Here is a 23,846-nt window from a genome sequence, read left to right on the forward strand (position 1 = left end):
TATATTCTTTTAGGTGATGTGTATTACCAGGTCTTTCACAAATTGATTCTGTTTTCTCTCATGATTCACTTGCCTAAACCTTTGTTGTTTTTCTTTCTAGGAGCTCAAAAAGAAGGAGCAGCTGGTTTCTTCAAAGGTGTTGGGAAAGGTTTAGTTGGAGCAGTGGCAAGGCCAACCGGAGGCATCATAGACATGGCTAGCAGTACATTTCAGGGAATAAAAAGGTAGGTTCTGTTTGGTGGAAGATATGAGTAAAACTCTTAAACCATGAGAAATAAAATAAATCTGCTGTTTGCCTCAAGGCACTTAGTTATGAACCTTACAGTATGGCAAGTTACATATGATTTCCTAATTCCTTTTTAAGTTGTTGCCTTTGCATCAGTTCAACTTTATGGAGTTCTCCTTTATTGGTCATTGGTCATTCATTCCCAGCAGCCTTGGCAGGAAAGGCTGAGCAGGTTAGGCAGGCTCTTCAGTTGCCTTGAGTGAGGTGCATTATTAATACTGTAATGCCACACACGCACGCTAGTTCTAAAATTAGCAAATACAATATTCTCTCTCCTTTTAAGAAATAAAGAATGGCATTTTATATTCCTGGTTTAAACTCAGCTTGTGTTCCCCCTCCCCTTATGGTCTTACTTTGTTATGAAACTATTACATCCATTTCCTCTATTTTTCTTCATTTGTGCAAATAATTTTAAAACATCCTCTCTTATTCCAAGTTAAATGTAGCTTAAGATTGAAATTTGGTAGTTGCATTATTATCTCTGTTCTAGAGCTTTGTAACCCATACAACAATGGATTAAATTCATGCTAATGAGACCTAACAGGAAGTTAGGTATATGGACATTTCCCTAGTCTATTTCTTGCTTCCTGCTTTATTGAGGTAAGTACTGTCATTATATGGAGCTGCTCCTTTTTTTTGTTTTTTTAACTGTTCCTCTTAAGTTAGTATTTCCTACTGTTTACCATAATTGGGTGTTTCTGGTTTTATAATTTAGTATTAAGATAGGGGAAAAAAGGTCTCTTCTCCTTATAACTTTAGATTCACAAATAGAATGTATTAAGTTGTCATCAGAGAAGCTCAAACTCAGTGAAACATAAATAATTCAAAATCAACAGCTATGCAGGTATATGCCCAAAGTTGCTAGAATAACCTTCCATTTTTCTAAAACTTTGTAATCTGTACTGACCTGCGCTACCTTTAAGGATTAAGGGCAAAATAAAACATTTTTAATAAAAATAAGACTAAGAACTATTAAAAATATACTTGAGAAGAAGGATATTAAAACCAGAAATGAGAAGTGGATTATGAGAATCAAATAAAAGAATATAAATGAGTGAATAAATCTAATTGAACTGTATAGAAACAACATTGGAACCAAAATACTAACAATAATAAGTTGCAGAGGCACCTGCGTGGCTCAGTTGGTTAAGCATCTGACCCTTGATTTTGACTCAGGTGATGATCTCATGGTTCATGAGATTGAGCCCTCCACTGGGCTCTCTACTGAAAGAAAGGAGCCTGTTTGGGGTTCGTTCTCTCTCTCTGTCTCTGTCTCTGTCTCTCTCTCTGTCTCTGTCTCTCTCTCTCTCTCTCAAATAAATAAACTTTACAAAGGAATAAGTTACAATTTGAGAAGTGAATATTTGGCATTAAGCATTTTAATATATTATTTTTGAAGAGGATATACTATATATTTTCTATAGATATGTATCAATTAGATACTTTTAATCACTCAAGAAACCAGAAGCGAATATAATTGCCAAAGTTCTTGTCCTCATATGACTTAATTCTGCTGTGAAAGCAATAAGTGAATATTTATTATATACGTATATGATAAATACACAATATGCTACATGGTGAAAAATTCTTTGAGGAAAAAATAAAACCGTGAAAGAGATAAGAGCATCCCAAGTAGTAGGGAGGAAAGTTGCCATCTTAAATGTAAGTAACGTATTCAGAGAAGTTTCCCTGGTAAGATTAAATTTGAGGAAAGACTGAAGAAGTAAGGGAGTGAGCCATGTGAGAAGGTGCCAGGCAGTAGGAACTGCCAGTAAGAAGCCCCGATGCCAGCAGTATGCTTGGCTTGAGAAGTAGCAAGACCAGTGTGCTCAGAGTAGAGTGAATCCAAGGAGAGAGTTGGAAAAGATGATATTAGAGAACGCCTAGGGGATCCGATCATATGGGGTTGGTAAGCCACTGTAAGGACTTTGGCTTTTTCTTGATATAAGAAATCATTGGATGGTTTTGGCCAAGAAAAATGATGTGAGCTGGCTGCTATATATATATATATATATATATATATATATCTATATGTATCGACAGTAAATTGCAGGGGGACACAGTGGAACACTTAAGAGGCCTTTGCAGTAATACAGATGTGAGGTGGTGGTGAGGCCTGGATAGGCTAGAAGTTCGTACGAAGGAATCATGTTCTACATGTATTTTGAACGTAGTGACAACAGGATTACATAAAGGATTGGATGTCGGCCATTAAAGAGAATCATTGTGGATAATTCTAAAGTTTTTTTCTGAAATGATGGAAATACCGTATTGTCATTACACTTAGGGGAGGGGGGAATTAGAAGTTTTGTTTGAATACATTAAGTCTAAACTATCTCTTAGACATCCAGATGGGGACATCAAGTAGCTGCTGAGTATAAGAGTCTGAAGTTCAAGAGAAAGGTGCAAGCTGGAGTTAAAAATTTGAAATGTGTGAGCCTGTAATGGGTGTTTCAAGCTGTGCGATTGTATGAGATCACCTAGGGAATGAGAATAGAAAAGAGGAAAAAAAAAAATAGATACAAGGACTTGGCTTTAGATATACCAACACTGAGATGTTGGGAAAAATAAGGAGGACCCAGCAAAGGAGTCTGGAAAGGAATGGCCCTTAAAGTAAGGGGGATAATCGAGAGGGCGGTGTTCCGAAAGCTAAGACACAGACAATCCCAGCTGTACTGTTGTTTAAGAGGAAAGGGAAATCCTCACTTCCCCATTCAGCATCATGTAAGAGTATTAGAAATTTGTTCTAAAAACTGGTGTGGAACTTACAATGGAGGTATGGTACCCCCTCCTTAACCTTTGCTTAGAATACTCTTTCTTCTGTTGCATGGTTGCTTCCTTTATTCAACAGTTACTTTCCCAGTGAGTGAGGCCTTGCCATGGCCACCCTAAAGTTTCATTTTATCCCCTATTCTGCCCCCAGATACATCATATATCTCTTCCTTCCTTGATTCCCCCGCCCCCTTTAGCTCTTTTCATCACTAAATACACTATAAATTTTACCTTGCTTGTCTCTCCTGGTAGAACGTAAGTTCTATGAATGCAGTGGCTCTTGTCTATTTCCACATGACTTAAAACATTGCTTGACCTGTGGGAGTTTTGTTTTGTTTTTGTTTTTTAATTGAGATAACTGTGGAGTCACATTCAATTGTAGGAAATAACGTGGAGAGATCCCTTGTTTGTACACTGTACTGTGTTTACTCTGGCTGCTGTAACAAATGACCACGACCTTGGTGGCCTAAATGCTAAACATTCATCCTCTTATAGGTGTGGAGGCCAGAAGTCAGAACTAAAGGTGCCAGCAAGGCTGCAATCCCTCTGGAAGGTAGATTTTGCACCTTCCCTCTTCCTCCGGGTGGCCGCAGGCATTTCTTGACTTGTGACCACATCATTCCAACCTCTGCCTTCATCTTTGTATCACCACCTCCTCTGTATGCTTACTCTCCCTCTGGGTCTCTTCTGTGATGACACGTGTCCCACCCAGATAATCCAGGACTACCGCCTCATCTCAGAGTCCTTAAATTCACCTCATCCTCATAGACTTGACTCTGTAAAATGGCATTCAGAAGTTCAGGGATCTAGCATGATTTCTTTGAGAACCACCATTCAGGCCACTACATGTTTTCCTAGATTTCAGAGTAGTAACATTTTGCATATCCATAGTACAGCATCACAGCCGGGATATCGATGTTGATACAATCCATCAATTTTATTCAGATTTCCCACCGTGACTTGGACTCACTTGCTTCTGTGTGCCCTCATCCCATTCAGTTTCATCACCTGTGTTATGTTCATGTATCCACCAGTCAGGGTAGTAAGTAGTTCACCACACAAATACTTCCTGTTGCCCTTTCCTAACTCCATCTACCTCCCTCCCATGGACCCCCAAAATCTTTCATACCACTTTAAATACCCAAATATAGTCTATTTAAAATTGAGATATAATTCACATAGTATAAGAAATTGCCGTCTTAAAGTATGCATTTGGTAACTTTTAGCATTCACAAGGTTGTACAACTATCAGCACTATTTCCAGAACATTTTCAGTCACCCCAAAGAAAACCCTGCACTTGTCAACAGTTATCATGTCTCTTTCCTCTCAGCCAATGGCAACTATTCTACTTTCTGTCAGTAAATTTACACTTTCTGGACATTTCATATAAATGGAATCATACGGTATGTAGCCTCTGTGTGCCTGGATTCTTTCACTTAAAATTACGATGTTTCAAGGTTCATCCATGTAGCATAAATGAGACCTGCGTTTCTTTTTATGAGTAAATATGCCATTGTATGGATAGACTCCCTTTGGTTATCTGTTTCTTAGCTGATGGGTATTTAGGTTGTTTTTACTCTGTTGCAAACAGTGCTGCTGAAAACATTTTAAGTTTTCATGTGGATATATGCTTTGAGTTCTCTTGAGTTTTTCTTTAGAAATGGAATTGCTTGGTCAGTTTGATAACCTCTGTGTTTAACTTACTGAATTAATTACTAAACTGTTTTCCACAGCAGCTGCACTATTTTATATCCCCATCAACAGTGAAGAAGTTTCTAATATCTCCATATCCTCTCTAACACTAGTTATTTTCCATTTTGCTTTTTTTAAATAGCTAATCTATTGGGTGTAAAGTAATATCTCATTGTGGTTTTGATTGCTATTTCTTTTTTTTTTCAACGTTTATTTATTTTTTGGGACAGAGAGAGACAGAGCATGAACGGGGGAGGGGCAGAGAGAGAGGGAGACACAGAATCGGAAACAGGCTCCAGGCTCTGAGCCATCAGCCCAGAGCCCGACGCGGGGCTCGAACTCACGGACCGCGAGATCGTGACCTGGCTGAAGTCGGACGTTTAACCGACTGCGCCACCCAGGCGCCCCTTGATTGCTATTTCTTAATGATATAGAACATTCATATCATTTTGCGTATTTGCCATTTGTATATCTTTCCTGAAGAAATGTCTATTCATGTAAAATATCTTTTACATTTTTTAATTGAGCTGATTATCTTTTTACTGTTGAACTGTAAGAGTTCTTTATCTATTCTGGAAACTAGACCACATTTTCTCCTATTTATGTATTGTCTTTTATCTTTTCTGCCGGTGCTTTTTGATGAAGTCTGATTTATCTGTATGTTCTTGGGTTGCTGTGCTTTTGCTCTCATACCTAAGAAAGCATTACTTAGTCCAAGGTCATGAAGATTTACACCTATATTTTCTTGTAGCAGAGTTACAATTTTACCTCTGAAGTTCAGGTCTTTGATTCATTTTAATTTTTAAATTTTTGTATGTGATGGGGCACCTGGGTGGCTCAGTCGGCTGAGCGTCCGACTTCAGCTCAGGTCATGATCTCACAGTTTGTGGGTTCGAGCCCCGCATCGGGCTTTTTGCTGACTGCTCAGAGCCTGGAGCCTGCCTCCCTCTCTCTGTCTCTGCTCCTCCCCTGCTCATGCTGTGTCCCTCTCTCCTTCAAAAATAAATTAAAAAACATTTAAAAAACTTTTTAAATTTTTGTATGTGATGAGAGTTTGGATCCATATTTATTCTTTTGCATGAGCAAATCTAGTTGTCCCAACACCATTTCTTTGAAAGGACTACACTTTCCCTACTGAATGGTCTTGAAGCTCTTGTCCAATATCAGTTGACTATAAATTTGAGTTTATTTCTAGACTCTCAGTTCTGTCCCATTGATCTGCATGTATATCCTTAATGCAGTAACACACTGCATTGCTGTAGCTGTGAAGTAAGCTTTGAAATCAGTAAGTATGAGTCTTCTGACTTTGTTCTTCTTTTTCAAGATTATTTAGATATTCTGAGTCACTTCAGTTAGCATATGGTTAATTTCTGCAAAAAAGGATAGCTGGAATTTTGAATCGTGATTGTGTTGAATCAAGATCAGTTTGGAGATTATTGCCATCTTAACAATATTAAGTCTCCCCAATCTATGAAAATGGATGTCTTTCCATTAATTTCGGTCTTTAATTTTTTTTCAATGATGTTTTGTAGTTTTCAATATCTGTGCCTTTTTGTAAATTCATTCATAAGTATTACATTCTTTTTGATGCTATTATGTTTTAATTTCAGTTTTGGATTGTATTGCTAGTATATAGAAATACTAGTTTTTGTATATTGAGCTTTTATTCTGCAACCTTATGAAACTTGTTTGTTAGCCTTAATAGTTGGATTCTTTTTTTTTTTTAAGTTTATTTATTTTGAGAGAGAGAGTGGGATCAGGGAAGGGGGGGGAGAGAGAGAGAGAGAGAGAGAGAGAGAGAGAGAGAGAATGAATGAATGAATGAATGAGTGAATGAATATCCCAGGCAGGCTCTGCATTGTCAACACAGAGCCCTATGCAGGGCTAGAACTCACAAACCATGAGATCACTGTCTGAGCTGAAGTCAGACATTTAACCCACTGAGCCACCCAGGCTCCCCTAATAGTTGGATTATTTATGGTTTCGTATATATAATATCATGCCATGTAGAAATAAAAGTAGTATGGGGCGCCTGGGTAGCTCAGTCAGTTGAGCATGGAGCCTGCTTCAGATTCTGTATCGCCCTCTCTCTCTACCCCTCACCCCCCCCCAAAAAAATATTTTTTTTAAATAAATAAAAATAAAAGTAGTTTTAGTTTTTCCTTCCAATCTGAATGCCATTGTTTCTTCTTCTTGCTTAATTACCTTGGCTAAAACTCTAGTACAGTGTTGAATTACCAAGACCAGTCATGCCTGTCTTACTCCTGATTTTAGAGAGAAGCTTTCGGTCTTTCACCATTAACTATGATATGAGCCATGGCTTTTTTGTAGATATTCTTTATCAGGTTGAAGAAGTTCCTTTCTATTTTGAGTTTGAGTGCCTTTATCATGAAAGGATGTTGGGTTTTGTCAAATGCTTTTCTAATATTAATTAAATTGACATTGTTTCTTTTTCCTTTGTTTTATTAATATAGTGTATTACATTAATTGATTTTCATACGTTGAACCAACATTGCATAACTGGGATAAATCCCACTTGGTCATGATGTATAATCCTTTTTATGAGCTGCTAGATTTAGTTTGCTAAAATTTTATTTGAGTTTTTTTGCGTATGTATTTACAAGGGACATTGGCCTGTAGTTTTTTCGTCATGTCTTTGCCTGGTTTTGTTATTAGGGTAGTACTGTCTTCCTAGAATAATTAGGAAGTATTCCCTTCTCTTCATTTTTTGAGATGAGTTTGTGGAAGAATTACATTAATTTTTCTTCAAACATTTGATAAAATTCACCAGTGAGGCCATTTGGATTTGACCTTTATTTCTGGTACATTTTTTGACTACTCATTCAGTCTCTTTAAGTCTTAATCATATTGTCTGTTCTTTCCAGTCATTTTAAGTTCCCTCTCTTTTTTCCTTTGTCTGATGGTTTGTCATTTTTGTTGACTTTACCAAAGAACCAATTTTTGGTTTATTGACTCCCTCCATTGTTTTTCTATTGTATTTTTCTTTCCTCTAATTTTTTTTCTGCCCTAATTTTTCTTATTTTCCTCCAAATTCTGCTAGCTTTGGGTTTAGTTTGCTCTTCTTTTTCTAGTTTCTCAAGGTGTAAAGTTAGATGATTGATTTGGGATCTTTCTTCTTTTTAAGTGTTGGGCACTCACAGTATAAATTGCTTTCTGAGCAGTGTCTTCACTACATCCCATAAGTTTTGGTTTGTTGTGTTTTTGTTTTCAATTGTCTCAAAGTAATTACTTTCCTTTGTTACTTTTCTTGGACCTTTAATTATTTAGGCTTCTGCTGTTTAATTTCCACAAATTTGTGAATTTCTCAAATTTCCTTCTCTCATAGATTTCTAATTTTATTCTGTGTGGCCAGAAAAAAACATACTTTACAAGTTTTAGTATAACTTTTATATTTACTGAGATGTGTTTTATGGCCTAAAACATAGTCTGTCCCAGAAAGTATTCTGTGTGTGCTTGAGAAGAATATGTAGTTTGCTATTGTTGAATTAAGTGTTCTCTGTATAGATGCCTGTTAGGTCTAGTTAGATTATAGTGTTATTCATATCTTCTATTCCCTTGCTGATCTTTTGTCTATATGATACTCACTACTGAAAGTAGGATACAAAAATAACTATAATTGTAGATTTTTCCTCTTTTTAGTTCTGCCAGTTTTTGCTTCATGTATTTGAGAACTCTCTTGTTAAGTACTTATATGTTTAAAATTTTTATATCTTCTTGGTGTATTAACACTTTTCTTGTAAAATGTTCTTTGTATCTGAGAATTTTTTGTTTAAAGTTTAATTATTTCCTGATCTTAATATGGTTATTCCACCTCTCTTTTAGTTACTGTTTACATGGTATATCTTTTTCCATCCTTTTATTTTCAACTTATTTGTGTCTGTGATTCTAAAGTGAATCTTTTTTGGACAGCATTTAGTTGGATCAACTTTTTTTTATCCATTCTGCCAATCTGCTTTTTAACTGATGAATTTACCCCATGGTATGTGTTTTATATATATGGGTACGTTATGTAGTAAGTTCTTAATATTTATTGAATCTCTGAATATTTGTTGAATGAGTGAACAAACAAATGGACCATTCTCATGTAGGTCCATACAGTCAAAAATGTTAAATTATTACAGTACCAGATTTAGCAAAGTATGTATTTCAAGCAATGCATATCAGCCCAAGTAGGAATATGTTAGGGTATTTGAACATTAAACAACATACATGTAATTTGACTTATAGCAATAATAGATTGAAGGAGATTAACCAAAGGTCACAGCAATGACCAGACAGGAATTTCTTAATTAAAATTCATTGCCCGTTCAAAATTTTCCAAAACAATAACAAGAACTATATGCTAACTAAGAGTGGAAATGAACTTCCTTGGCTTGGCAAAAGGTGCCTTTAAAAAAGAAAATTATTGTTAATATTGGTTCCTCATGGAAAACTCAGTAGAAGCTTTCCCTTTAAAGCTAAGAATGAGACAAGGTTGCCTACAGTCCCCTCTTATATTTAGCATTGTATTGGAGGAACCAAACAGTATTGTATGAAAAGAAAAAGAAGTTACAAGCCTTAAAGCAGAGAAAAAAAGAAAAAAGCAGTACTCATCATTTGCTGCTTCTCTGATTATTGTGTACAAAGAAAGTCCAAGACAATCTGTAAACAAACTTCAAGTCTATATTTTTCTAGAGAACTTACATTTATTGGTGTCATAAAGACAAATTTTAAAATAGAGGAGTGATGTGAGAGTCTTATCCAAAAGAACATTCTTTTCAGTAGTTGCATTTTAAATTGTACATAAGAGTATTTGAATAGTTTTTATACTCAAGCTATATGTTCTTCTCTGTAGAGCTACAGAGAGTTCTGATGAAGTGGAGAGCCTGCGACCCCCTCGATTCTTTAATGAGGATGGAGTTATCAGACCTTACAGGTTGAGGGATGGGACTGGCAACCAAATGTTACAGGTGGGTGAAGAAGTATCTTACACACTAAGATTAATTTAGTCAAGTTTGCTTTATTACAAGTATCTATATAATGATTCCAATATATATTAGATTATTTGGGCTTTAGATGTTTTGCTTAATTCTGTTTAGAAGTTTTTTATGTTTACTTAGGTTTTAATGTACGTTTATTTACTATAAGATTTTTTTTTCTTCTTTACAGGCATCAAAAAGTTTGATATGAAAACAGTTAATGCATGACTTTGCAAGTGAAAGCCAGCAGTAGATTTTAGTCTTAAAATTTACAAACTACGTACAGCTGTTTCAGTATTTTGAATACAAAGAAAAGCTTTCGTATTGGTAACTTTTTATATAGGATTTTAGTGAATCTGATCTCGTTATAGGGTATTCTTAGTTCTGTACTGGATTTGCTAGGTTTGTTGCAAACCATCATGCCTTTTGTACCCTCATAATTGGTGGTACTTACTTAACCAGTTAGACCATTTCTGTGTAGGGGACTCCCTCTGCATATCAAGCCACTGGTAGCTTTAATACAATTCTCCTGTCCACTTGGGCACGGATAAGGGAAAAATCAGTTCCACTGCTATTGTGAATTCTTGGGTTTCTTAGGCTTTTCTTTGGAAAATATTCAAGTGGCCATGACCTTCTTCCTGCCTTATGCTTGTGTAGTCTATTTAAAACCTGTGGAATCTGATAAGCAGTTCACATGAAAGCCAACATCTTTTAGAAAGGAAAATTGGCTTTTGAAACAGTAGACCATTTGAAGGTAGAATATTTTACCAGTTTAGATACTTTTCTTACTTTGAAAATTGTCCTTTTTAAAATTTGGATTATGGTGTAGGTAGCATACATAATAGGTTATACCGATTTCAAGTTATTTCATCTGTGGTTTAGATGTGGAGTACTAAAGTAAATCACTTGTTTGAAAACAAACCAGGAGTCGTTATGTTAAGTAGACTTGAAAATATTCGTAGTAATAATAACCTGTAGGGATATGGTGCTTCCTTTATAGCCTTGATATTTTAAATATTTTCATGTTGAAAATGACTATGGTAAATATTTAAAACTTCAGTATTTTACCCACTGCATGTAGAGAATATCATTTTGAATAAAAGGTGCTTCCATCCAATATAGTAAAACATGACCATTGAGTTAATGTGTATTATTTAATAAAGTGATACTGTATTTAAAATGTTTTTAAAGCCTCAAAATAATTGCATATGGGGTAGAACTGGCAACCTAGTGAGAGGTTGTGCTCTAAAAGGCATTTCGTACAATCTCTGCAATGACAGTGTATCATTCTTTGGAAGATGCAAATGGTGCAGAAGTCACCTATGGTTAATACATTTGAAAAATATACTTCTATTCAGTTGCTGCCTTCCCTTGTTAGGGAAGGTAACGTGTACCTTACATTAGTAACTTATGTTAATAACATACTACTAACATTTTATTGGAGTGCCTAGTCATCACCTATTGAAAAACTAAAAATATTTCTTGAGAAATTTTTAATAAATTTAGTAAGAAGGAAGTGTGAGTAGTGAGGAGAATTTAGAAATACATCCTCATTATCAGGGAATAGATTATAACAAAAGGAGAGAGACATGAGATACCAAAAATTTCTCACAGCTGATAGCTTGATTTTAGTGACAAGTAAATGTATTTTATATATTCATTAATTGTTAACTGAAGCTTTAAATTTTGGGATTTAAAGGTCAGGACTCTTGACTGTGTGTTTTTAAAGGTGCATATTATTTTTAGTAGGCCAGTCTTAGTATTAATTGCTAAAAGAGCTATTTAAAGGACTAAAACCTCACAATCCTTGTCAGCCATTTTACTTGTTTTTCAGCAAGAGCATAAATACAGTAGTAGCTGGAATACCTGTAGGAATTCACCAGAGGCCTTAGGATGTTTTTGGTTAGCATTATCTCTTACAGGTGTAAGAAGTAGGTTGTTGGTTTGGTGGTAATGGTGCTTTTTTAATCACAAGTCTGTTATTAGCACACTGTTTAAAATCCATGAATGGCAGTATAGAGAAAAAAAGTAGATGACATAGAAACAGGATTTAAAATCTCATCTGCCAAGATTTCGTCTAAGTGACTTGACAGTGGTGCCCTTCGAAAATGTTTAATATTTGAAATGTTTCTCATTTTTCTTTTTCTAATTCTCCAAAAAAAGGTACTCTGTGTTCACTAAATTATATGGATCAAAATATCATTAAATATAAAATAATACTCTGTATGCCTTTGCATCTAGAAGGAAGTGCCATATTATAGTGCTTCCTGGTAGTCAATTCAAGTTACCTGCTAGAGAAATAGGATAACAATTCTAATATATTCACGAAATACCTTACTGGTATTACCGAATTATTTTACCCATTGAGTGTTCCAACCAGCGGAACTTACTAGTCTTAGGTCTCTTAAGTTATGGAATATATCCATAATTACTGCCCTACTCATCTGAAAAGTCTGCTTCAAAATTATTCTGACTCGAACATTTCACAATTTTACATGTTTGCAAGCATTTTGCCATGCCTGACTAACCTTTGTGCTTCTTTTTTCCTTTACCATGCTTACAGAAAATTCAGGTCTACAGGGAGTGGATCATGACTCACAGTAGCAGTAGTGATGATGATGATGATGATGATGATGAGTCAGATCTGAAATGTTAAATTCATGTGTTCTTTGTCATTTTATTTGGAATGTTTCATTAACATGTTTTGTATGACTGCTACCCTAATGCCTATATATCCATTTGTAAGGAGTGAAAATACTTTTTTCCTTTGAAAATGTGTTTTTGCACATTGTCAGAAAGCAAAGTAATTGCATTATTAAGCACAGAAAAATGTATTTTACATCCAAAGTGGGGCATATTATATTTTCTACCATTTGCTTGTATATGTTTTGTGGCTTTATAAAACGCAGAGTTTGTCTTTACGATTTAAAGGTAGACTTAAATATTTCTTTAATGTTCACTAGTTTTCTTTTAAATTATCTGCTTATTAGCAAAATGCCATTTCTAATATTCTCTGTAAATTTTTTGGGCTATAATTCCATTGTGTAAAAGAAAAATAATAGGAACACCAAGTCTATTTTATATTTAGCATTTGAAAAGTATTTTTGTCAAATTTCTTTTAATAATAATAAACTTATGTAACTTCAATATGAATGTGTTGTTCTATTCCAAAATCATATAGGTTGTACCACTCTCATAAGGAACATTCATGATTTGTCATGGAAGGTTGGGTGGTGACATAATGTGTAGTCTTAGAATGAAAAATAATGTTCTTTGGTTCACTTTTTATTTCATTATATGTATATTTTTGTGAAACAAGGAACAAAGTTGGTTTTATAGCCATTATATTTACTTGTTAACCTAAATATCCATATGCTATATCCCTATTATAAAATATTACACATTAATTCAGGATATTAGAAGAATTTTTATAGTATTTTTATAGTATTTTTTTTTAATTTTCAACTTGAACGATTTTGTCCCATTTAAAAATTTTTTTTTTTTGCAAGAGAGAAAGGGAGCAGGCCTACTTGTGAACAAGTGGGAAGGGGTGGAGAGAGGTAGAAGATCTCAAGCGGGCTCCTCACTGACAGCAGAGAGCCTGATGCGGAGCTCAAACTCCCAAACTGAGATCGTGGCTTGAATTAGATGCTTAACTGACTGAGCCACCCAGGCGCCCCTATCTTGTCCTAATTCACTATTCAGTTAGATGTACAAAAGAAATCGTCTAAAGGTGAATGACTAGTAGTAATATATTTTTTTTTAGTTTTTATTTCAATTCCAGTTCATTAACATACAGTATAGTATTAGTTTCAGGTGTACAATATAGTGATTCACCAGTTCTTTATACTACCCAGTGCTTATCAGGACAAGTGCACTCCTTAATCCCCATCACCTATTTCACCCATCCCCCCACCTACCGCCCCTCTGGTAAACCATCAGTTTGTTCTCTATAGTTAAGAGTCTGTTTCTCGGTTTGCCTGTCTCTCTCTTCTAATTCTTTTTTAGTTAAATGGTAATCCCTATGACTGCTGTGTTTTTGGATCAACAGAGAAACATTTACCTTGACTTATGTTAATCCGTTTATATTGAGCTTATATTAATTGGATTGTAGTAAATAATTGCTTAATCAACTTTTGGTTTAATTGATTCAACTCATCATTTCTGAATCTCTTCTGATTCTTAAGTTTACCAAGATTTTAGTTCTATAAATCATTGTTCTATTTCTTAGAAAATGACTAGTTTGATTATTTAGTATTGAGCTTACAAAAAAAGAAGCTAAAAAATGATAAGGTCTTTTGAAATTTCTACCTGCCTAGCATTCATTTAAATTAAATAGAAATCAAGGTTGTATATACTAGGACTAAGAAATATGTGAGTGCCAAATAATTTAATTATTGTTTTCACCAAAATAGTATTCTTCTCTTTTTGGATGAGTAAATACATGAGAACAGTGACCATTAAAATAGTCATGACTTGTATCAGAGACGGTGTAAATCCATCTTATCGCCATTGGTCTCTCACCCCTGGCCAAAATCAAACAAAACCTACTCCTTCTACAAGGAGCTAGAAAGAGCACAACCTATTATTACGTATTGCGTATGTCTTAGGAAAGGCCTGGAAATGTCTATATTGACTTTTTACACTTCATCGAGGCACAGGGCCTTTCTAAATGGGAAAACTACTGAACTTCTTGATTACAAGACATTTACTGACTTTCCTGTGGTTGGTCTGTGACACTTAATGCTATGGTATAGGTTTCATAACGATTCGTTAAGAATTTATCGGGAAAAGTTCTGGATATTTCAGCATTGCCTTGCCATTTCAATGAAAAGAAAATTGTAGACAGGGTTACATTTATTTAAGATCCCTTAAACAGTGCAATGATTTAAAACCATATTCTAGTAACTAATAAGCTGTCATGTAGTTCATGTAGTCTTAAGGATTTAGCATTCTTAAATTTTTAGTACTTAGAAGGGAAATATGTTCTTAACAGAATAACTGCCCTTGTTCTTTCTGTTTCTGTTTTCATGCCCAGGGAAAAATCTTTTCAAGCTGCTTTGACCACCAATACTATTTTTCCAGTAAAAAAAAGTTGCTTTTTATTACAGAAAAATTCAAGATTGAAGATTCCTCTGTTATTTTACACCAGTGTGCTCATGTTGGAAATATAGGACATGAACAAAAATATCTTCTTACTCCTCACCAAATATATAGAAAATAAGTTCAACTTTGGCACTTTTATGAGATGCTTATTAGAGGCTTTATAATTAATTAGAATTTTAAAATGGAAGTATTTTATAATGAGAAAGTGTAGAAAGCTACATCTGAAAGATTAAGTCGTACCACACCTTTCCATATCCTTTATTTATATTCTAAATTTCTATATGATCACTGCTTATGTATAGAAAAAGGAAAGGAGGGGTTCTTCTATCATCTCTAAGGGAATCATCACTCATTCTCTCTTTGCCTTTGTATTTACTTGACACTTGAGTAACATTGAAAACTGGCAGGAAGAAAAACTCATAAAAATCCTGAAATTGTGGACATCTTTACCATGGATAAATTTATAAGAGCAGCCTATAAGTGAAGTAAGATGAATTGGATATAACAAATGTAAATCCAGAATAATATTGCTGTCAATATTCCTTATAAAAAAATAAATTTCACTTTGTTTCCATATTTAAAATAATCTGGATTTTATAAATTTTACATTTTGAAATTTTGTTCAAAACATATCAGTGTTAAGTGTTGATTTTAAAGTGATGCTATTAAAATTTGCAAATAGAGCCTAGGACATCAATATTCAACATGAAATACATGATACTGTATTTACATCCCAAGGTCATATATCCTGAAGAACAATAGCTGCTGTAGTAGTTCGTCTGATTTAACCCCTGTGGTGAAATTTTGCATCATACTACCCTATAGTAATGGGAGGAGGACCAGAGACAAACAAAAGTGTTACTGAGTACTTTTCTACTACCCCTTCAAGCCTTTGGTTTTGTTTTTGTAGATTTCCTTGCAAATGTATAATTTATTATTAATTTATAATGGTCAAAAAACATTAAAGGTCTTAGGGGGTCTAAATAAGATACATAAATTATTCATTTATAGCAAGTAATTGTGATGGGTATGTAAAAAGAATGTCCATTTTAATTTATCCCTGCACCTTTGAGATAAATGGAGATTAAAAATGTTTAGATTGTTAACTTAATCTTTAATTTCAGTGGATGAATGTTTGAATTCATGAAGTGCAGTGAGTATAAACAGTACTGTGTAAAACATTATCGAAAGTACTGAATCCAAGAAGAATAAAACACATGATTTCAAATTGGTCTCTATTAGGGAGCTAGTTAGAATAATTTAAAATTTTCACATGTAGCAGTTTGTGGTTGGTTAGTTTTAATGCGGTAGACCATTTTCATGTCCATTATCTCAGTGTGATGAATTTATTTGGTAATTATTTAGCAATAGTGTACCTCTAAAATGAGCTTTAAATTAAATGTCTAATAACTTTGTAAAGTTGGTTTTTAATATAGCCTTTTTATTACATATGTATATTCTAAGCAATGAAATGGTAACAAAGATATGTGCTAAATTGCATTATGCCATTTTCTGAATCTTAGAGATGCTTAAATATTTGTTCAAAATAGTATAGTCAATATCAGTGTTTTTGAAGAACAAAGGATAGTTTGAGACTTAGCTAAACACGTAATTCTTGATTGGGTATGCTGTGTTTTTCTAAATTATCATTTAGATTATCATTTAGAGTAGAAAATGCTTAACTATACGTCTACAAAGATTTTTCTGAATGTAGAACTTGGGATTTCTATGAATTAAAAAATTGATAGACCCATACTTCCATGGAAAAAGCTAAATTCCTCTTGTGAATCAGTTAGCTAACATTGATAAGAAAATTTTCAAAAATTAGATTTTTTTTTACTTTGCGACTGTAGTACATGCTCAGTGAAGTCAGAAACTACAGAAATAAAAATTATCCTATCTCCCCACCATTTATGATATATTTCCTTTTTAAATTTTTTATTAACATGATTGTGATCCAAATACATAAATTTCTGTTATGTTATAAATTTTTATAAGCAGAATTATTAACTTCTAAAAATTAAAAAAGTGATCTATCCATGGAATAATCCCCAATGTGGGAAACTGGTCTTTATTTCTAGAATACATAAAAGCCAGCAGAACCTTTTCTCAATTTTTATAATTTTTTGTAGTTATAGAAGTTTTATTTTCTTTTTAACTGAACATGTTTGTACCTTTTTACAAAGTTTCCATCCCTTAAATAAATATCCTCTTAAAATGAGTGTGTGTGATCCTTATGTCCTTCACGTGTAGGAATGTTGTCAGCTGGGTTATTCCACGAGGTTAGCATACTCTTAAGCTTTTCAGATATTTTAAACCTTTATCTGTGTGGTCTTTGAATCTCTTACATCTCTTACCTTAATATCATAGTTGCGATTATGTGAGTTGTAGAAGGGAGGCTGTTTTTGTTTGTTGTATATTTCTTTTCTTTCAGAAATTACAGATGTTTATAATTAGCCTCAAACACTGCCCTAATAGCAATTGGAAGATAACTGCCTTCAGCCGACGTGGTCTTTCCCTTTACCTCTGGAGGAGAATTACAACTGATCTGGAAGAAAGGGCTTACCATAGGCAGTCAGATCACCAGAGTAGTGCTGAACATTCTTCCTGGCTTCATCTGAAACTTTGAGTAAGTGGACAAGAACTAGGAGACAGATGCTTATTGGATTTTACTCTTCAGTTTGTAACTCTTCCCCTCCAGAAGCCAGTTTCTGAATGGGATGAGACAACTGAAGAGAGCCAAATCCTGTTATCTAGGCAAGTTAGAGCTCTTAGCATCTCAACTAAAGCAGATCCTATGAGAAAGGAGATTAACCTAGATACATTCTAATACATCATTTATCAATTTAGCGGAGGTCTCTTAGTCTTTGATACATCATTTTAGAAGGCCTGTTCTTTCCAACATTTAGTAGTAAGTCCCACTGACTTTATTTTGCACCAGAAGAGTAATTCACTCCACTTAGAACCTTCCAGTATTACATAACAATACCTTTTGAATAAGACTTTGAAATTATATCTTTTTCTGGAGGTGATGATTCTACTTGAGTTTTTTCTTTGTATCAATTATAAAATGGTTTTTTTGATTCTTTTTTAATTCAGTAACCTGAATGAGACCAATTCAATTTCTAAATCTTTTAGGGAAGGCTAAATACTATTAAAATAGAAAATTTAGTACATTTAACTTTAAAATAAATCCTTAAATGTTCAGGTAGGTTCACCTGGAGTCTCTCTTCTTCCCAAAGATGTGCAAATAGAGCTTCAACTTTGCAGTAGTTATTAGCTTAGAAGCTATTTAGCCTTTATTTTAGCTATAGGTGCTAAATTGTAACCTGGAACTCAGTACATGACCTCTCTACTTCTGTGTTAGAGCTCTACCTCATATGACTTCCCCTGGTTACTGTGGACAGCACGCAGAGTCTCAGCATGAGTTGAGCTTAGGAAAGCTCATTTGAGACTTTTTTTAGTGTGTGCTCTAACAGTAGTGTTCTTAGAAAACATTGGTGTAAGTTATGAAAAATCTATTTTTTATTGGCCAAATGTCCTATGAAAGAAAGGTGTTCTCTTGCCAAATGAAGCAATTCATTTTCATGCAGAATTAAATTGGAGGCCACTTTGATTCATCCAAAAACAAACTTTCATGTCATCTATGGAAGGAAGCACCGTGTACTTTTTCTATCAGTCTTTAGTTACAAATTCAAATGAAATTGATGTCCCAGTTACTTTTGATGATGACTCTAATGAATTTTAATGTCAAATTTTCTGTGAAAAATTACCACTGTGAAGAACCCTATAGGAAGCAGTGTGGAGAAAATGTACAGTAGGCATTTTGTGGCACTTCCGGTCTGAGGTAGTTGTTTTAGTTAAAGATCTCATGAAGCTCCAGTGGTGGAATATATAAGCATAGGAGGCTGCATGTTTCTTGTAAAGTTAACTTTTTTAGAATTGGCAGGCTATTTCAAATTTTAAAATTGCCAAAAAAGTGAATGTATAATTATATACGTGTAATTGAATTTTTGCTAGATGATCTGGTAGTATAGGTTATATGAATACCAGGAAGAAACAGTGTCATGTATTCATACAAGTATTTTGTTAAATTCTTACTAGTTTTGTATTGGACACTCTTCTAGATCTTAAGATTACAGGTCTGAAGAGAGTAGTCAACATTGCTGTTCATCTTTTCTGAGATTATAACCGTAGTGAACTTTATTCTAGTTATTGGGGACAAAACAAAAGCTGTGTTAGAGGCCATCCCTCCTGTCCTGTCAGATCTTCACAGTCTCATTCCTATTGGCTGTTGAGCTGCTTACTAAATGCAAGGCTCTAAGAAACTGTAGGAATCAAAAGAGACAAGGTATACCCAACCATCCAAGAAGATAATGATTCCTAGGTATTATATGACACTGGAGCATTGTAAGAGATACGGTACAGCTTGTAGGATATCTGAATCCAGATTACAGTGAGCTGTTAAAGTGGCAGCGCACTGTATCTGCTGGACTATACGTAGTTCTTTGGGCTAACCCATTTTGACAATAAAAATTATCTGAGCTATAGCAGTATCTTATGGCTCAGGGCCTGGATTCTAGAGCCAAGTAAACCTGAATTCAGCTCCAGCTTTTCCTTTCACTAGCTTTATAATCTTCTAGTCTGCTTGCCTGGCCGCAATTTCCAAACTGTAAAATGGAGATAATTCTACTACTTAACAATTGGTGTTAAGTAGTGTTAGTATCATAACACCAAGATACAACAGTACCTTGGTGTTGGTAACATAGTACCAAGATAACAGTAACCTTGGTGGTGTTGATAGGATTTAAACAAGTAAGGTAATGTATGTGACTGTTAGTACAGTGTATAGTAAGAACTCATTGTATTTTCATTATTCCAGGTGAATACCAGTTGATGCTAGTTCTTGGTCATTATATAAATTTTATGTTCCACATTTGTCTCCTTTTTATCAGGATAAAAGCATTAATAAATCTTACCCTTTTTCTTCCTTTCAACATTAATAGAATACTGTAATTAAAATATCACAACCATTTCCACATATTAATTGGTGAACAATAGAAACAATCGTCAGTAATTTGGACTGCTCTGAATTACATACTATTTTGAGAGAAATGTTAAAATGTTTAAAATAAGTTGTTCTTAAGTATGTGTAGCATGATGGGTCAATAAATGATGCTCAGTAGAGGTTCTGCTGGAAATGTGTTTAGACAGACTTGTAACTATCCACTTAAAATTATTTTTGGTCCTTCTTCTGGAAGGGCCAACTTAATGGTCTTTTATTATCAATGCACATAATTGTGTCATGAGCATAATTCTGTCCTTTCTCCAGTCTTTGAGTTGAGCCAGTTGATGATAGTTCATATCTCTTAAGGTAGTAGTAGTTTACTTGATTTGATTTTTAAGTTGGCAGGGTTATACTCCACTTTCCTTCCCGGTCTAAACTGTTAGCAGAATTTACCCTTTTGATTAACAATCAGAATAGCTCATTAGCTTGGGAGGAGACAAAGGTATGGGAGATTCAGAAAGACCTGATTCCTTACCAGATTTGATGACTGTCACTGAGATTTGAAGGGTTTTGTTTTTTTTTTTCCACATCAACTTGCCTCACAGAATAGGCCAAATAACACTCCTTCACTGTTGGTTACACTTATTGTGTTAGGTATATGAAATTATTGAGCTTTGAGGTAATGAATTTCCACTACATTTTATCATGAAGCATGGTTGAATGCCTTGTGTCTCCTGGCTAGGGCCCTGAAATCTCTCATGTTTGAAGTGAATTAGTAAAACCGTTTTTATCTCTAACCTTTAATCTAATAACTCTAGGAAAGTTATGCTTCTTGATCACATTTTTCTCTAAAGATACGATTGTTTTGAACAAGTTGTCTATTTACTTCTTAAATAATTGACAAATGATAGCCTTTACTATTTTAATTTACGATTGCCTACCTACATTTTGTTGTTTTTAAAAACAAGCTTAATTTTTTAGTATAATCTGTTTATAGGCCTTTCCTCTTTCCCCATCATCTGCTGACTATTCAAATTAGCCAGTGTATAAAGCTGTTTATTTGTTGTCCAGTAGATTGTCTTGTCTGATAGCATTCTTACTCTTTATTTCTCATCTAGATGAATTTCATTTTCCTCTCATCCTTCATGTTTCTGTCTTTTAAAAAAAAACCAACAAAAACCATTTATACTTCCATGAGACTGTGTGGTCTTCCAAAAGAGCCAGGTACTGATCAGATTTGGGGGTTTTTTGATTTGTTTTGTTTTGTTTTGTTTTGCTGAACTGTGTGTTCTTATCCTTTATCCAATTTCCTGAAGTAAATCTGCCATGAATATTAGCACTTTAGATTGTTTGGGATTTAAAGCCTTCCATGTTTGTGATTTATTCCCCGTATCTGTGTTTTCATATTTTGCTTTGTTCTTTTCAGAAATATTTTTGTTATAGAACTTTGCTGATTCATAGCATTTGGACGACTTGAATGTGTTAGCAATATAATTTTCAGCGTCTCTTCTTTTTCTAAAGTATTGGAATTACCTGATATGAAATGTGGATGTTAGTAGAGGGTGACCCTGACACCCCTATCTTATAGGTTCCTACCATCAGTGTATTTCTAGGTTTGCAGTCACTTTGGATTTATTTGTATCTAATAAACTAAAGTCTACATACTCTTCTAATGCAAAAAGAACCCTTTCACCAGTAACCATACATTTTAATTATCTATAAATTCTGACAGTTATATGTAACAGTTCCTTTGTGTTCTCAAACGATGATGTGTATTTTAATGAATAAGGCAAAATTTGTTTTTTTATTTTACACCACATGTTAAATGAGGCTAACATGTCTAACATACTGGCTAATGTACTTGATACTTCAGCCTAATTATTGGATTTCAGCCAAATTTTTGTCTTTATGCAAAGGCTCTATATAGTGATTCCTAGCCCTAGTTTTGTAGTTCTTCATTTATTTTAAAGGGTATCACAAATTATTTCAGCAGAAACATTGATACGTAATATCTGTTTGGGAAAGAGGAAGACAGGATATTAACACTGAACTATTTGAACCCTACTAACCTAAAAAAAAAAAATCAGCCTGCCTGCACTGCTTTAGCAGCCTGCTTCAGCGACATCCAGCATCAGGGATATTGAAGACACTTTTGAGGTACCATGGGAAACGTGTGACTGGCACCGTAAGAGGAAACATCATGGTATAGTGAAAAGCACTGGAACTAGAAGGGAAGAAACCACTTTTCTGAGCCCACTTTTGCAACTGACAGTATGACCCCAAGCAAGTCACTTAACTGTAATCTTAGCTAATCACATATGAGGTTGCTTTGAAGAGTAGGTGGGTAAGACACTTACCTGATTCTCCATTATTTCATGTGTATATAAGTTCGTGTTTGGATGAACAGTAACTTTGCTTTAGGTTGAAAAATTTTTTTTTCTGAAATGATTTATAATGATGCTATGAAAAGTAAAAGTCTAAATATATAGAAAACTTATAAAGTGAAATAATTAGGAAATTGTAATCAAAGGCATGATGTTTGTAGATTTTACGGCATGATGGAAGATGATGGTTGATAAGCCATCATATTCTTTCACTCCCATGCTTCTATGGGACTGGGTTCCCTATTCTCTATTCACCTGTTTGTAATGAGTTTTGCTATATAAGGACTTATCTTTGATATTTATTCAAATATATCCATTCTGATAACAGCACAGTTCAGTGTATGTTCAAAATAGGCAGCTATATGACAATCGTGTCCATTTGTCTTTCAAGTGTTGCATCTAAGGTTTTTGGTGAGCTCCAGAAAACATAGCATGAGTGACTTTTGGGGGGATTTCTAGCTTTTACTTCCACCAGATGCTACTGTGACGTTTGACATTGGTTTAATTGCTTATATGCACAGGTTACGTTTTATTTAAGTTGGGTGTGAAAAGTGGAAAGTATTGCGAAGCAGGCTCATCTACAATGCCCAAATTTAAAACATTAAAATAGAAGCTAGGTACCTAGAGGTAAACCATAGCTTTTAAGCTGTTTGAAGGTTGTGGATTATTAATGAGGCATATAGACTCTTGACTTACAGTAGTGGTGATATTCTTGAGATCAGCATGTGTACTCTTGATTTTTAACCTTTTTTTTTTTTTTAAAGTTTATTTTGAGAGAGAGTGAGCAAGGGAGGGCCAGAGAGAGAGAGAATGAGAAAATCATAAGCAGGCTCCGCACTGCAAGTACAAAGCCCAGTGTGGGGCTTAAACTCAGGAACCTTGAGATCATGAGCTAAGCCGAAATCCAGAGTCAGACACTTAACTAACTCAGCCACCCAGGTGCCCCTGTACTCTTGATATTTAAACTTGGTTATACAGAACAAAAGAAAATAATACCTTTAAGCTAATTTCTTTTCAAATACAAAAAATAACTGAAAAGTGTATAAAATTAAAAATAGTAGTTTCACTTCTGCCCCCACTATTAACCTTTTCAAGCCCAGAGATAAGTGCTATTACAGTGTAGTGTGTTATCACCAACCCTTCCAGATATGTCTTGTGAATATATAAATATGTACATGTATGTTTTTAGTACCCCCATTCATTCCCAGCAATGTAATTGCTCTTCATTTAATATATGTTGCACATCCTTCTATATCATTATGCACATCTGCATTTTTCTTTCATGACCACATAATGTCACATTGTATGGCTATACTATAATTTATTTAAACAGTCCCCTGTATGATTTTAACTTAGTATTACTGTGAAGATTCTACAATGTATATCTTGGCATAGTTTTGCTTAAGATAAATCCTAGCAGTCAAATTCCTCACTTAAAGGGTATTTTTAATTGATTGGCATTTTCTTGATTTTGAGTTGTTGAACATATTCTCATATGTTTATTGGTCAGATTTGTTGCACTTAACACATTTTCCTATTGGTTTACTCAGTTTTCTTCTGTTGAATTGTTCATATTCCTAGAATTCTCTGTTATGAAATTAGCTCCATATCTCTGGAT

At 34.3% G+C, this 23,846-nt stretch overlaps 1 protein-coding gene across 3 annotated transcripts in view; it reads left to right on the top strand.

The window, feature by feature from the left end:
• The window catches only part of VPS13A (vacuolar protein sorting 13 homolog A), a 260,584-nt gene that overhangs the window by 227,637 nt on the left and 9,101 nt on the right, over nucleotides 1-23,846 (top strand). The window contains exons 67-69 of one of the 3 annotated variants that reach the window (XM_047102419.1): nucleotides 101-224; nucleotides 9,607-9,721; nucleotides 12,294-12,791. In XM_047102419.1, coding sequence (XP_046958375.1) covers nucleotides 101-224; nucleotides 9,607-9,721; nucleotides 12,294-12,386 — 332 coding nt within the window. In that variant the 3' untranslated portion in view covers nucleotides 12,387-12,791. The other 2 variants (XM_047102427.1, XM_047102413.1) reach the window with 2 other exon arrangements.

This window comes from Lynx rufus, unplaced genomic scaffold, assembly GCF_022079265.1.
Source record: "Lynx rufus isolate CCGP_SWC_20201006 ecotype Redwood Valley unplaced genomic scaffold, mLynRuf1.p SCAF_10, whole genome shotgun sequence".
NCBI classification, from domain to species: Eukaryota; Metazoa; Chordata; class Mammalia; order Carnivora; family Felidae; genus Lynx; species Lynx rufus.